Genomic DNA, 15,523 nt, shown 5'->3' with positions numbered 1-15,523 from the left:
TAAATAAAGTCATGGGTGATGAAAGGGTGAGGTTTGTTCATGTTCAGTGTAGGTTATATGGTATGCCAGTGGTGTTAATTAGTGTATATGCTCCCAATTGGGATGACACTCATTTCTTTAAAGACTTGTTTGGTCGCATTCCAGAACTTCATACACCCAACCTTGTACTCGCCGGTGACATAAATACTGTTCTGGAGCCTTTATTCGATAGATCCAGAACATCACCAAATCCAAATCTGCTTCTATCATAAATACCTTTTGTCAGTCGTCTGGAATTATCCACCCATGGAGAACTAAAAATCCCATTTCCAAAACGTTTTCTTTTTTCTCAGCAGTCCACCAGACATATTCTAGGATTGACCTTTAATTTCCTAGACTCAAAATGACGCCCACTAATTAAGTCAAGTAGCTACGAAAGTATTGTCATTTCAGCTCACGCCCCTGTAATTGTAGAACTTTATCTTCAAAATAGATGGCCTCCTCAGTGTAATTGGCGGTCTAATACTTACTTATTATCAGAGGAGACTTTTGTGCAATTCATCTAATCACAAATAGATTTCTTTCTGGAAACCAGTCATTTACAGGGTACAAATTTTTTACACTTTGGGAAACCCTTAACTCATTCACTGCCATTGACGGCTATAGAAGTCAAAAATTACTTTGAACTATTTCTATTGGTTTAACTTTTTTTTCTCCCATTTTTGTTTGTATGAAAACCTAGAATTTTTTAATTGTACATTTGGAACAGATATAAAATTTGTGCTTGATCGTGAGTTAACTAGTGAAGTCATGCGATTAATTATGATTAAAACAATTTTTAAGAATCTTTTATTTGTATTTTTTTTTTTTTAAGTAATAAAAAAATATTAAAAAATAAATGTACTGTTAAAAGAAAAGAAGAAAAGATTATCAAAAATTAGTGGCGTCAGGCGATTAAATTTTTTCGTAATTAATCGCATGACTTCACTAGTTAACTCACGATTAATCACAAATTTTATATCTGTTCTAAATGTACAATAATTTTTTTCTAGGTTTTCTTACTTTTGTTAACAAAAAAGGGGGAGGAAAGTTAAACTAATGGAAATAGTTCCAATGAATTTTTGACATCTATAGCCGTCAATGGCAGTGAATGAGTTAAGGTTTACATTAGGGGCCAGGTGATTGAATATACTGCCCGACCCAATAAAGCGCGCATCAAAAGATTTGATGAGTTAACCAAATCAATAAGGGAGGTGGATCGGCAATACTCTTCGTCACCTACAGCCGATTTAAGAAAACAAAGGATAGCATTACAGACAGAATTTAATCTTCTAACCTCTAAGAAAGCCAGTGAAAAAATCTTAAAATCCAGACAGAATTGTTAAGAACATGGAGAATGAGCTGGTAGGTTGTTGTCTCACCAGTTATGTCAGCACTTGGTAGCGAATTTTAGTGAGGGAATCCAGGCTTCGGATGGAGAAATTTAAATCCGATCCTCAAGGTATCAATGACCAGTTTAAAAGCTTTTATTCATCTTTATATTCCTCAGACAATTCTCATGAAAATAGCTTTTTAGATACTATCGGTTTCTCCGTTATAGCTGAAGGGAATAGGGACTTTTTGGAACAGCCGATAACTGAAATTGAGATAGGGAAAGCCATCAAATCTGTGAAGAAGTTGAAGGCACCGGGCCCCGATGGGTACCCAATAGAGTTCTATAAGGCTTTTGCCAATAAGCTAACTCCTTTATTATGTTTAGTCTATAGTGAAGCCCTAAAACAAAGGAAACTTCCAACTACAAAAGCAGAGATGGGAGGGGTCAAGTTGGATGAAATAATTTTCAATCAAAAGGGGGTATATATATATATCCAGTATATAATATAAATATATCATATAAAATGTGACCACGACTCATTTTCTTTATTGTACTATTTTATCATATTTAAGGTGTCATAATAATAATTAGGTAATGTCTTTGTTTTATTAATAATAATTATGATTATATTATTATTACTCATCATTTATTAATACAAGCGTATAATCTTTTTATGTTATATAATTATACAATATATCATTGTTAATAACTATATCTTAATACAAACATAATGTAAATATATATGTTATATTCATACATACAAATAATAATAGTATATACTTCATGAATTATACTGTGTCATTTATGTTTATTTGTTTTATTTTTGTTATGATTTTCGAATCTCAAATAAATTCAGTCTTCAACAAAAAAAAAACTTGAACTAATGTAGGTTTTTCAAATTCGTACTCTATTCATAAATTGTTCTTAATATATAATTTATGTGTGTCTTTTTCTAGTTAGGAAACTTTGCGCGATTGGTGATCGATTACACAGCCTAGCTTTCATATTGTCCTTATAGCGAGAGCGATTTGTCGGTGTTCGATTGTGTTTGAGTTCCATACGGAAAAAATGGCGGACCAAACGCCAGGAGGTTCTCAAAAGGCTAGCGCTAAGGTGAACTTACGTTTTTTGTTTGGTTCCACTCCATCACATTAGCGACGTTGGAACAAAAGTCGGATTAATGTGGGCCGAACGGTGGCCAAAATGTTAACTATAGGCCGCGTCTGACGTGTACGCCACTGTGCTAACATGCTAACCTCCGGTTGTGTGGCCACACTTGCTGCTGCGTTAGCTAAGCAACGCTAACAATTCCCGGTCCTGAAATTTCAATCCCTTCCCCTGCAGAAATATTGACTTAAATACACATTACACTGCGTTAATATTAAATGTGTCTTGCTATTGTTTTTGCAAAGTAATGTGTTTTAAATGTGGATTAGGTTTAATTTAGAAATGTTGGCCTTGCAGTGCAGCGGTGAAGGCCCTCCCTCGCTATTTGTGCTAATTATCGCTAACAAATCGAAATTAAAGTGAGCTGTGCAATTATCATAACAATGCAATGTGTTAAACTGCCCCATATTGTATCGCAGGTTAAGCAACGCTACAGCTAGTGGTTAATGTCAGCTGTCAAGAAATCCAGCATATGAATATGACAATTCCACGCGAAACAATCCTGTTCTTTAAGTTGCTGTACGTTTGCATCCACAGGCGCTGCTGGAGAGCAAACTGAAGTCTTTCAGCATTGGCAAATTGTCCGTGGCCAAGAGAACCCTCAGCAAGAAGGAGCAAGATGAGATCAAGAAGAAAGTGAGTAAAAAATAAATAAATAAATGATTCAGGGATACTACCATTCTGACCTTTCTCATGTGTGCTGATACCTCCTTAAGAAGCACTTTTTTTTTTCTAGAAGTATTTGCTGACTTACTTGCAAATGAAAATATATTCAGTGTTAGCCCGTTGTTGCGGAATTATATATAATACATATATAGCAAATGACTCTTAAAACTTGAGAAATGGGTCACTGTGGCTCATTTTGCACATCCACTCTTTTAAGGTAAAAATGAATCATACAATTAATTATTTATTTGATTCAGGAGGATGAGCGTGCAGCGGCGGAAATCTACGAGGAGTTCCTTGCTGCGTTCGAAGGCGGCGGCGAGGGGAAGATAAAAGCTTTTGTTCGCGGTGGGATCGCAAATGCCACAAAAGGTACGATATTCCTGGATTTTACATGAATGTACAGACCCCCGCTTCATTTAATGGCCATCAGGTTCGTGTGTATGCAAGTATTTTGTTTGAAAGGAGACATGCACCCCCCTCCCCATTATTTAGTAATTTCATATATATTTTCCCCCAATCAGAGGAGGCAGCAACAGATGAGAAGAGAGGCAAATTGTACAAGCCCAAGTCACGCTTTGAGACCCAGACCAAAAGCAGCATCCTGCCTCTGGAAACCCCACCTCAGTTTTTACCCGTAGACAAACGACACGTGAGTATTACTGAGAAAAACAAACCACTGTCTTTTGCTATGTTTGTTTTCTCTTTTTATTTTTGCTGTTTTGCAGTCTGCCAAGAAGAGCAATGAAAAGGAAAAGAAGAAGAGCAACCTGGAGCTTTTTAAAGAAGAGCTTAAACAGTACGTCCTGGCATTGTCGTCCCAAGATAATCATTTTTGCAATATCTGATAAACGGGCTGAAATTCAGCCTGATTGTCTTTCTGTGGTGTTGATTTCTGACATTGACAGCATTTTATTTATTTTTTTTAATTTCCATTCAGAATCCAGGAGGAGCGGGACGAAAGGCACAAGATGAAGGGCCGAGTTAGTCGCTTTGAACCACTGGGCGGCACGGAGGGAAGACGTTCATGTAAGTGTCCCAAAATGTACACTCCCTCTCTGCTTTAGTGGATGGTAGTTTTGATTTTGAATACAATTTGAATACTGATTTATTTATTTTTCCTCGTTAATGTCTTGTCATCGGAGTGTAGTTGGGAAGAAAAAAAAGCCTTGCCTTTTATGTGTCTGCAGTTTTGGACGACTGCGCGCCCGGTTCGCACGACGTCGGCGACCCATCCACCACTAACTTGTATCTAGGAAACATCAATCCACAGGTATATTCATACAGTCATGCGCATTATTAGGTACACCTGTGAAGATGTAACCACAACGGGCTGCTGCATGTGAATAGATAATGTGGCATGTTAATTTTTTGCAATGTACCAAATAGCTGTAAACAACAGTGGACATTCCTCTAAGACTGCAAGGGAAGCTCAGCTTTTTTTTTTTTTCCAGACATTTTATGGTAAATTTTCACGATTTCTTCTTTTCTTTTTTGATATTTTATAGTTACATTTTAAACAGTTTCTTTTCTGCCTTTTTTTTTTTTTTTAATCAATTTTCTGGCTACTATATATATGGCTGTTCTTTTTAAATTCCCTGACATTTTTGGCATTTTCATTGAATTTTTTGGTAATTGTCTGCTTTTCCCCATTATGGACATTTTATGGTCACCGTTTGGACATTTTGAGGTAATTTTTTAAAACTTTTGCATCTACACTTCGTCTCTCTTTTCAGACAACTTAAAAATTTGGACTCTGGTATTTTTTGAATATTTTACTATTTATTATTATATCAAAATCATTAATTTATTTAAAGAATATTTTGTCCAAAAACTACAAATAAATGCTTAAAAATATATTAATTTCTACTAGTTTTTTTTTTATTAGAGATGCACAGGGAGCTGCAGGAGAGGGACTAAAGAGCAACACGTGGCTCCAAAGCCATAGGTTGCAGACTCCTGGTGTATAAGTTTGAATGGGAGCATGAATATTTGTAAGAAACTACGCAAAAAATGTGAAGATGCGTCACACGCGATGTCCTGCTTTGTGTTAGATGAACGAGGAGATGCTATGTCAAGAATTTGGCCGCTACGGACCGCTGGCCAGCGTCAAGATCATGTGGCCCAGGACGGACGAGGAGAGGGCACGGGAGAGGAACTGCGGCTTTGTGGCCTTCATGAACAGGAGGGATGCCGAGCGGGCCCTCAAAAACCTCAACGGTATGTTGTCATCGTTCAGAAATGTGTTTGAGGTGTACTCATTTGCTTCTTTTTTTTTGGGTGGAATACAGGAAAGCCAATCATGAACTTTGAGATGAAACTGGGCTGGGGCAAAGGCGTTCCCATCCCACCCCACCCCATCTACATCCCTCCGTCCATGATGGAGCACACCCTCCCGCCGCCTCCCTCGGGCCTCCCCTTCAACGCGCAGCCCCGCGAGAGGCTAAAGAACCCCAATGCACCCCTGGTCCCTCCACCCAAAAACAAGGACGACTTTGAGAAGGTAACTCACAATGACAGCTTTTTGTGTGTGTGTTTTTTTTTTTTCTTCTCATGGGTTTATTTGATCAGTGTTTTGGTTTTAGTTAGACTTTATCATGAGTGAAAGGTAGCTTCTGTTAGCGATCATTGTTGCTTAATTGCATTAGCTTACACTGAATGTTTTTGATTTAATTAGGCTAGTGTCACTATTCAAATGCATTTTTTTATATTTCACATGTTGCCCTGTTAACAATACTCACGTTGTATGTTTATTATCTGATGTGACTTCATATACAGACTCTGTCGCAAGCCATAGTCAAAGTGGTTATCCCAACAGAAAGGTACATGCTTTTTTTCCTTTTCTCCCCCTAAATTGGTATACAAAGTCAGAAACCAAAACAAATGACATCCCATAATAATGAAGCTGGAGAATTTGATCACTGCATGCTACAAGGGGGCTGGTCGGTGTGTGAGAGCAATGGTTGAGGTCATCGACTCTTCAAACACACACACACGCGCGTGACATTTATTATCATTCAAACTCACTAATACAGTACTTGGAACCACCAAAGTGGAATGTTTAAATTTTGGATTTTGACCAGAATTTGGTAAAAATATAACAATTACCAAAATAAGCGTAATCGATCATGACTAGAATGAAAAGGTAAGCCATAAAAAAAAAACAACACTTTTCTCTGTCTGACAAGTCTATTGCATAAATTATAGAGTCTATTGGCCTGCTATTAAAATTTTATAAAATGTTTTTAGACAGCCAAACCTATTTTAAGCACTTGTGTGTAGGATACGCGATATTACTTACTTAAGAACAAATATGAGCACAAATAATCTAGGGCTGAAACGAGTACAGTACGAAAAACCCTCTGGCTTTTTCCTGCCCTCGAGTACTCGTTTAATTAAGGCTCTAAGCAACGCACGTGAAACAAAACGGCTTGTTTACAATCCCCGACTGGCTGCAAGAAATTGTAAACATCATTAAAAAAAAACTTTTTTTTTTTAAACTTCTACGCAAAGGAATAGAATGCCTTAAAAATGCCCTATTTGCATTATTTTGCTGGTCAACTGCTCCAAATTCATAAGTGCACTAGCACGGCCCTGGCATATAATGTAAGTGGACAATTTAAAAAAAAGGTCTCTTAAAAAAACAAAAGAGACCAATTGTTTTTTTCATTTTTTAGTAAAAGTGTCTTATTTTTTGGTGTGCACTTTAAATGACTCTTCATCCAAGCAAAAATACGTTTCATCCAAATACTCAAGTACTCGATAGAATTTTCAGTCGAGTATTCGAATACTAAAATACTTGATAGCTGCAGCCCTAAAATAATTACAATTAGTCCTCAGAGATGCAGCAAAATGGCTCTTGCAATCTTGACAAAATACTCATATTGTTAAAAAACGTCAATCATTTAAATGTATTCATTTGCATGTTCTTTGAATGTAGCCTGGAACATAAGGTACATCATTTGTGTGTTGTCACAGTCTGACCACTAGGGGGGGCACTGTGTCAAATGATACCACTCCATTAACAAAATAAATCCCAAATTAGTGTTGTCATATTTTTCCCTTTAAAAATCTGTACAAGAGAATATATATTTTTCAAACCTGATCTTTTTCTCCTGATTCCGATCAACTGGAAATAACTTGAGTTTGTCAATACTGAACAGATCGCGTCCAACTTTGAAGGTTCCACTGTATTCCTCCGACACATTAATTTGCCGCTCATTTTTAATGAGCCGTTCACAGCCGCCATCTGACCATTGCTCACGTTCGCCGGCCTCCCTTCGGGCCTCTGTCACGCCATTGGGACCCTCAAGTCAATCCGGCCCCACTGCCAAATCCAAACAAAGCCACTATGACTTAGACTAGCCATGACCTTTGACAATGGCCTTGGTGAGCAGCACACGTTGAACTGTCTGCGGCAGCGCGGGACCCGAAAAAGGCGTCATGGGATGGATTTGGAAAGTATTCGGGATTGTACCCCGCCATTGGTACGATCGGCTCCAACACCAAGTAATTGTGATCTGTGTTGACTTCATGACATGAATCCTATGAGTCCAATTTGGCCACTAAGCCCCTCCCCCCAAAAAAATGACCGCCAGTGATCCACTCGGCATCCCTCACACACTACATCAACACCAGTCAGAGGAGCAGTGTGACACGCCGCGAGGCCACGTGTGGACAAACTTTTGCCGAAAGCGGTGTCCTGTCGGTGTGTCACCTTCCCAAGTGTCTTTGGAAGAGTCTGAGTAGCTTATTCAAATCATTCAAATCAATATAGACATCACTAAGTTGCACACAAATCTCACTTGATATTTAGTCATTTTTGTTTGGAATTTATGCTTGGCCACATGATGCATTTTGAACGTTGCCTCTCTGTTAAGATGCAGTTTTATTAGCATTAGGTCGCTCTATTTCTTCATTGAGGCAATTAGATTCCAAAATATTTAACTCTTTGACTGCCAAAAACGTTAAATAACGTTGTGTAAAATCCTATGGAGGAGTGCCAAAGACGTTAAAAGATGTTTTTTTTTTCAAAAGAGAGGTGAAACTAACCATTTTCTATTGTTGATTACTGAAAAATGGAATAAGGTAGAAACAAACTTTTTTTTCTGATGAAAGATGAGAGTGCAATCTTTCATTTGGTAGTATGTGTGTTTCCATAGTCCAAACACATAATTTTCTGTGAACCTTGAAAGATCAGTCAAAAATGCTTAAATCGGCTGGCACCCACGGCATCCCTTTTCTGAAAACGTCTGGCAGTCAAAGAGTTAACAATAAATAATACAGTTTTGAATAATATATACTTATTTAGAATAGATTTTTTTTTTTTTTTTAAATGGATGGGTTTAGAAAATGTTACTAAAATCGATACACTACCACAACACAAAGGGAACATTTACACAATTGAATATAACATCATTTCAAAACATTAAAACAGTCGCAAAATTAAGTACAAAACAAATAAGGGCTCAATTGTCGCGCTGTTAGGTATAAAAACTTTTCCGACCGATCGCCGATCTTTTAAAAAGGTTGTCGTGGCAATCCCGAATTTTGCCGATCCGAACTTTGTTTTATTTTTCATAACAAGCAGCGTACTGTACATCTTCAGTTTTTCAATCCTATTTTTGTGAAATAATACAAACGGGTTGGTTTAACTGCACATGAACTAGTAGCTCTCTCAAATAAAAATGAAAAACCTATTAGTCATCTCAGGAGAAGAGGACAGTGGCTGATTTTTTTTCTTCTTCTTTCCCCCCAGACCTTTAAAGACAGAGATAAGATCGGTTGATTTTTTTCGGCGCACCCCTAGTTTTAATGCGAATTTAAAAATGGATAACAAAGGGGCCTGTTGACTATCAACGTGAACTATTCTGTTGCTCTCTTCCCCTTGGCAAGTACTCAAGTAGATCAACAAATGTTATTAGTGCTGAATTGTCATTTGAGAGGCAGCAGTTCAAAGCGTTCCAACCTGCCGAGCATAAATAGAAGTGATTAGTGTAGCTGTTTAGACTTCCCAGCCGGTCTGAATCTGTTTGCTTTAACTGTGTCTTTCTTGTAGGAATTTGCTCTCTCTCATCCACCGAATGATCGAGTTTGTGGTGCGTGAAGGCCCAATGTTTGAAGCCATGATCATGAACCGGGAAATCAACAACCCCATGTACAGGTCAGCCGGCCCGGCCCGCCCCTGCTCGCACAAACTCATCATCCTTTGGTGTTTTGACGTTTTGGATTTGTCTGCTCTCTTGAAGGTTTCTGTTTGAGAACCAGAGCCCGGCGCATGTTTACTACAGGTGGAAGCTCTACACCATACTGCAGGTTCGTAACCCTTGTACATTCTCTTCCATTTGTTTTATTAACTTATTCACTCACAGCCATTTTTTTTATTTTTACATTTAATGTTATGAGGACGTCTTCAACATATTTTGATCCACTGCACACACTCCTTTTTTTCCTAATCAGTTAATTACATGCATAATTTAAGAAGGGGGGGAAAATGACCCCGATATTTTGACATGAACAAATATTCTAAATGTAATACGCAAACATTCATTAAATGTTTTACTTTAATGCATGAAATTATGTTTATTACTCAAACACATGTGCTACCTTAAATGTAGCCGTCCGCTGTCACGCTAAAGGCTAATCTATGGTCAAAATTAATAGTTTAATTAATCTACGTTAATTCATGATTAATGCGATCATTTTTTGTGATTAATTAATCAATTAACGCTTTAACTTTGACGGCACTAAAAATACTTAAGATTACATTTGAAATCATCCACAAAGGCTCACGTATTTAATTAATATACCAAAGACTAAAACGAAGGACATTTTCGCTCTAATTATAGTTAGTTTTGTAAACATAAAATGTAGTTTCAGTTTTTCATTTTATTTTGTTAACGAAGTTGTTTTCTGAATTTTAGTTTCAGTTTTTTCGTTAGTTTTCGTTAAAATAATCTTGCTTGACCCTTGCTGCTCTCTTATACTCTGCTGCCACCTGCTGGCCATTTTTTATAATGACTACCATTGCTGTAAGTGACGTGTTCATGTCCGAAGCTGTATCAAAGCCTTCTGTATGCTCTAGCATTAAAAAAAAAAACATTTTGGGAGAGAAGGACCAAGTATTAAAAAAACATATTTATACGTTTTCGGGTTTGAATGAGTGAAAAGAAACTTTGTAACATTAGTCACATTCAAACATCCAGAGGATGTCGGCAGTTTGGTTTTGATCTTCACGTTTACATGACGACGCTTCCAGGGCGAAGCCCCAGTCAAATGGCGAACGGATGACTTCAGGATGTTCAAGAACGGCTCCATGTGGCGCCCGCCGCCTCTCAACCCTTACCTCCACGGCCCGTACGACGATGGCGATGACGAGGAGGAAGAGGAGGACTCGCTCAAGAAGGGCTGCTTGAAAGAAGAGTAAGACGCAACCCGCGACGAGCGTTTCAAATGAGCTCATTTCCAGCGCAACTATTTCCCGTGCCGTTTCCGCAGCGAGCGCGACAAGCTGGAGGAGATGCTCCGCGGGTTGACGCCCAGGAGGGGCGACGTCGCCGAGGCCATGTTGTTTTGCCTCACTCACGCCGAGGCCGCCGAAGAGATCGTGGAATGCGTCACCGAGTCGCTCTCCATCCTCAAGACCCCCCTCCCCAAGAAGGCAATTGCACAGACATATTCCAATAAGAGGACTTAATTGCCCTAATCGTCCTCTAATCGATGCCGTTTGTCGTCGTTTCAGATTGCGCGGTTATATCTGGTGTCGGACGTGCTGTACAACTCTTCTGCCAAAGTAACCAACGCCTCCTACTACAGGAAATAGTAAGTTGGTGTGATTTGCGTAACTCTTTTACCGCCGTTTAAGTCAACTATGGGTTTTTTTTTTTCCCCCTCAATGGGCAGTGCAACGTCTTGTGCAGCGCTGCTTTGTGAATTGGGTTGTGAAAATCCAAAAACAACCATTAACTATGGCCAGCAGATGGCAGCATTGTATCTCTTTTCAATGGGCTCAGAAGTGTTAAATTACATGAAAACATGGCGGATCTTTGGAAATAGAACGTTTTCAAGGATGCTGTGAATGATTAAAGCGTTTGTCACGTTAAATCTAATTCACAGAGCATCACTAAACAAAAAAAAAATTGTGTCAAAGTCACTGTTTAGAAAATGTATGTTTTCACAAAAAGCTTGTTTTCTAATTTTTTCCATTTTCGCTTGATGTCACTCAAATTACCTTTTTTTTCAAATGGGGATTACTAAAGAACGGAATAAGGTAGAAACATACTTTTTTTTTTTTTCTAATGAAAGTTTGGAAGTAGGTAACGACCAATCATGGCTCAGTTTAATAACCACACCCAGAAAACAGGTGAGCCGTGGTTGGTCGTTACCTACTTCCTCAGCACAGGTGATGTCATCTTCAGATGACAGTAAATGGCAAAATTACTTTTTCAAGGTATTAATTATGCATGGAAAAATGATAAAATCATCAAATTAATTCTGGACCAAATATTAACTTTTTATTGCTAAAAATGGCTCAAAGGGTCAAGTATCCCTTTAAATAGTTCAATTGTTCTTTCCTACCATCATTTTTTTTTCGGTACCTCCAAGGTGACGTGGTAGGGAAAAAAAATAATCATTTGCGTTCCCTCGCAGTTTTTTTGTGTGCAATTTTTTTTTAAACGAGTTGTTGTACTTCCGGGTCATCTTCCGCGGGACCAAAAGCGATTTTTTTCCCCCCTAGCATGTCACACCTCAGGGGATCCGTACTTTTTAGTGCGCACTATATGTTTCAAATCTCTCCTTTTTTGTCCTTGCCTCCTCACAGTTTTGAAGTGAAGCTCGGACAGGTTTTTGCAGATCTCAACGCCACGTACAAAACCATCCAAGGTCACCTCCAGAGTGAAAACTTCAAGGTACGCGCAGGGGAAATGTGAACAAAACCATCCCATCAAGTCGGATTGTGTGCTTTTTTGCCATTCAGCCATCTTGTCTCCGCGGTTACAGCAACGAGTGATGTCATGCTTCCGAGCGTGGGAGGACTGGGCCGTGTATCCTGACCCCTTCCTCATCAAGCTGCAGAACATATTCTTGGGTCTTGTCAACCTGACGTTGGAGAAGGAGCCTGTCGGACTTCCTGTTGAGGTCAATGAAGTTGACGTGGTTGATTGCAACGATGGCGGTCAACTTTGGATTGCAGCTCGCAACTCGTCGGGGTCTGAATTGACGATGCCGACCTAACTAACAGCGGATCATGATTTCCCGCAGCCCGAGCCCACGGAGGACATCGACGGCGCGCCAATCGGCGGCGGGTACGCGGACGGCTCGCCCATCGAAGACGTGGACGGACTGCCCATCGACGCCGGGCCCATCGACGGCGGAACCATGATCGACGGAGCCATGATCGACGGAGCCCCCCTGGACGACCTGGACGGCGTTCCCATCAAGCCTATGGAGGAGGACATCGACGGAATACCTTGTGAGACTTTGATTTGATTTTACATCAGATTTCACTTATGACAGTAACATAATAAATATCGGTCGCTCTTTTCAAGTTGACCAATCCAAGGAGGCAACTTTTAAGGTGGCGCCCTCAAAATGGGAAGCTGTTGACGAGTCAGAACTGGAATCTCAAGGTGAGCGGCGTTAAACGTGTCATTTTTAAATGCAGTCACAAGTTGATGCGTCTTAAGTGCACCGTCGTCTTTTCTTTGGCCTTCAGCTGTGACCACCTCAAAATGGGAAGCATTTGAGCAGCCCGAAGAACCAAAAAGGTACGAGGAGGGGTTATTATTATTTTTAGGAGCTGGACAGCACTCGCCTATTTTGCGTTTAAACGGACGTGCGCTAACTTGAAGGTATGCGGAGAACAGCGAGGACGAGAGGAGTCCCCGCTCGGCGACGGCCACTCCGAGCTACTCCAACCCCGGCAGGGACGACGCCGACCTGAAGGCCAAACTGTCCGAAATGAACGAGGAGAAGCGATCGAAGCTACGGGAGATAGAGGTGAGAGGTCAAATCCAATGAGATCACAGGTCGCAAAAGATTTACCCGTCTTTGTATGATTTTTTTTTTTTATTCCTCACATTTTTGGGCATCTATCTACTTCCGCATAATTCATCCGATTCTTGTCATTCCAATTTTAACATATTCCAAATATTTACGCCTTAACCACAATTCTCGATTTTGTACCCTAATTTTCCCCATTCATTCTTAATGGCAGATTCAACATTACACATTTACATCATTTCAAAGTGATATTCAATTCGTTTAACTCATTCATCTCTCTTTAGGGAGGATTATTAGTCCATTCCATGCTTGATTCTTCAAACCTTATTTGAATAACATTTTGTCCTGACAGTGCATCTGCAGCATAAAACAAATAAATGTGAGAGCGGCGCGTTTTTATTTGATATTTAATTATATTTATATATAAAATTTTTGTATTTATTTTTATATTTATTATTGTTTTATTCTTGTTTTTTTTTTAATTCCTCCTTGTTTGTTTTTACTTTTTTATTTATGGATATATTCTTGTTTTTATTTTTTTAATATCTGTTTTTATTTTCACTTTTATTTATTCATTTGTAATTTTGGCAGTTTTGGTCCTCCATGCGCCGCCATCTTGTGGCAGCCATTACTCGCAGTTTTGCTATTTGCGACAGGGTTTGTCACAAATGGCAAAGGAAACGCTATACACGCCATTAAAAAGCACATTTTCCATAATATCTGCCCTTGGACTGTGGTAACAATCTACTGTTTGTCAAAATTCGCTACCAGGTGAAGGTCATGAAGTTTCAAGATGAGCTGGAATCGGGGAAGAGGTCGAAGAAACCCGGTCAGAGTTTTCAGGAGCAGGTGGAACATTACAGGGACAAACTACTGCAGAAGGTAGGAAGGATTCAGAATTTGGGCATTTTCGTCTGGGGAAAATTGGGAATCTTAGAAAAATGTGGACTTCTAGGGGGAATTATAGTTGGAATGTTACAATGGTTCGAATTTGTTGAGAAATTATTGTAGAAGGAGCAAGTAAATATGTCAAATGTTTGGACATTTTTATGGTGAATATAGAATTTCAAAAAACAAAAAAAAATTCCAAACATTGCCAATAGAATTATTTATATGGTTGAAAAATGTGGAAGTAAAAACACCTCCAATGTTCATTGTGCTGCTGCAGGAGAAGGAAAAGGAGAAACAGGAGCGGGAGAAAGAGCGGGAGAAGAAGGACAAAGAGAAAGCAGACTCCAGGTTGAAAGACTTAAAGAAGGAGAAGGAAGACACGCCAACCAGGAAAGACAAGTGAGTCAAACGTGCGCTTGTCGTTCTTCTTTGGAAGCAACCGCTGAGGCCGCGCTCACTTCCCGTCTCGACAGGTACTCGTCCCCGGCCGTCGATAGGAAACGGCGACACAGCAACTCTCCCAGCCCCACACGTGGCGGCAGCAGACGGGGCCGCTCGCCGTCCCCCCGCTCGGAGAGGTCCGAGCGCTCGTACTTGAAAGACTCGTCTTCGCGCTCATCTCACAAGGACTCCCCGCGCTCATCTGTCAAGAAGTCTTCAAAGAGGTACCACACAAAATGGACGCCTTGTGTATTTATGTGACAAAGTAGCACCAAAAAAAAAAAAAAAATCAAAATGGCGGACTGAACGGAGAAAAATGGGCCAGGTTATTTTTATACGCAGTTCTAAATACTGGCACACGTTTCATTCTTCTTTCTCCTACCAGGTCTCCGTCGTCACCTCACACACCCAAACGGTCGCGGCGGTCGCGTTCCCGGACCCCCAAGAAGTCGACCAAGAAGTCCCGCTCCAAGTCCAGGTCCCCGCATAGCCGATCTCACAAGAAGTCCAAGAAGAGTAAACACTGACGCCGACGACTACCTTCAAAAGCACCGCCACTGCGTCACATTTGCAGTTTAACGGGGCTGTTATGACAATGAAGCGATTATGGGCAGGCGGGGGTCTCCTTACTGTTTTATATTGTACAAAAATGTTCTTGTGTGTGTGCGTCCCCCCCCAAAACACCTCAGTGGAATTGATAGTGTAATGACAATAGTCCGCCATGAATTCATGCTGTCATTTTCTGTTTTTGTAGTCCTCATTGAAAATAATTCCTAATAAAAAGTTTCATTTCCAATCTGCTTACGTGTCAGAGCAGTCCTTCAAAAGTCAAGATGAGTATTTTTATTGTGGTACGCAGGTAAAGGGATTGCTTTAAAGTGTGCTTTTGGTGCCATCTTGTGGCGTCCAGTGGTCAATGTAAGTATGTTGCCTGTTTCCTGTGCTAATCCTCCTCACCACAAGGTGGCGGCGCAGGCTGAAATTTCACGGACCACTGTATTA

General features: G+C 39.8%; 1 protein-coding gene across 3 annotated transcripts; it reads left to right on the top strand.

The window, feature by feature from the left end:
• The first annotated feature begins 2,396 nt into the window (after positions 1-2,396).
• u2surp (U2 snRNP-associated SURP domain containing) lies at positions 2,397-15,321 on the top strand. 3 transcript variants are annotated; one of them, XM_077553895.1, is made up of 25 exons: positions 2,397-2,467; positions 3,059-3,157; positions 3,445-3,559; positions 3,712-3,839; positions 3,916-3,986; positions 4,128-4,216; positions 4,378-4,460; positions 5,242-5,407; positions 5,479-5,690; positions 5,966-6,009; positions 9,246-9,350; positions 9,436-9,502; positions 10,446-10,609; positions 10,685-10,847; positions 10,929-11,008; positions 12,009-12,096; positions 12,188-12,325; positions 12,449-12,659; positions 12,736-12,816; positions 12,903-12,954; positions 13,039-13,186; positions 13,961-14,071; positions 14,358-14,479; positions 14,554-14,745; positions 14,907-15,321. In XM_077553895.1, exons 1-25 carry the CDS (start codon positions 2,423-2,425, stop codon positions 15,046-15,048), a joined length of 2,916 nt encoding a protein of 971 aa, XP_077410021.1. In that variant the 5' UTR covers positions 2,397-2,422; the 3' UTR covers positions 15,049-15,321. The 3 variants fall into 3 exon arrangements, with proteins under 3 accessions (XP_077410021.1, XP_077410022.1, XP_077410023.1); XM_077553896.1 differs by lacking the exons at positions 2,397-2,467; positions 3,059-3,157; positions 3,445-3,559; ... (4 more) ...; positions 5,242-5,407; positions 5,966-6,009 and having other exon boundaries at positions 5,500-5,690; XM_077553897.1 differs by lacking the exons at positions 2,397-2,467; positions 3,059-3,157; positions 3,445-3,559; ... (4 more) ...; positions 5,242-5,407; positions 5,479-5,690 and having other exon boundaries at positions 5,702-7,696.
• The last annotated feature ends 202 nt before the right edge of the window (positions 15,322-15,523 follow it).

The sequence above is a fragment of the Vanacampus margaritifer genome, chromosome 20 (genome assembly GCF_051991255.1).
Source record: "Vanacampus margaritifer isolate UIUO_Vmar chromosome 20, RoL_Vmar_1.0, whole genome shotgun sequence".
NCBI lineage: Eukaryota > Metazoa > Chordata > Actinopteri > Syngnathiformes > Syngnathidae > Vanacampus > Vanacampus margaritifer.
The sequence above is the reverse complement of the archived record's forward strand: the minus strand, read 5'-3'. Positions and strand labels throughout refer to the sequence as shown.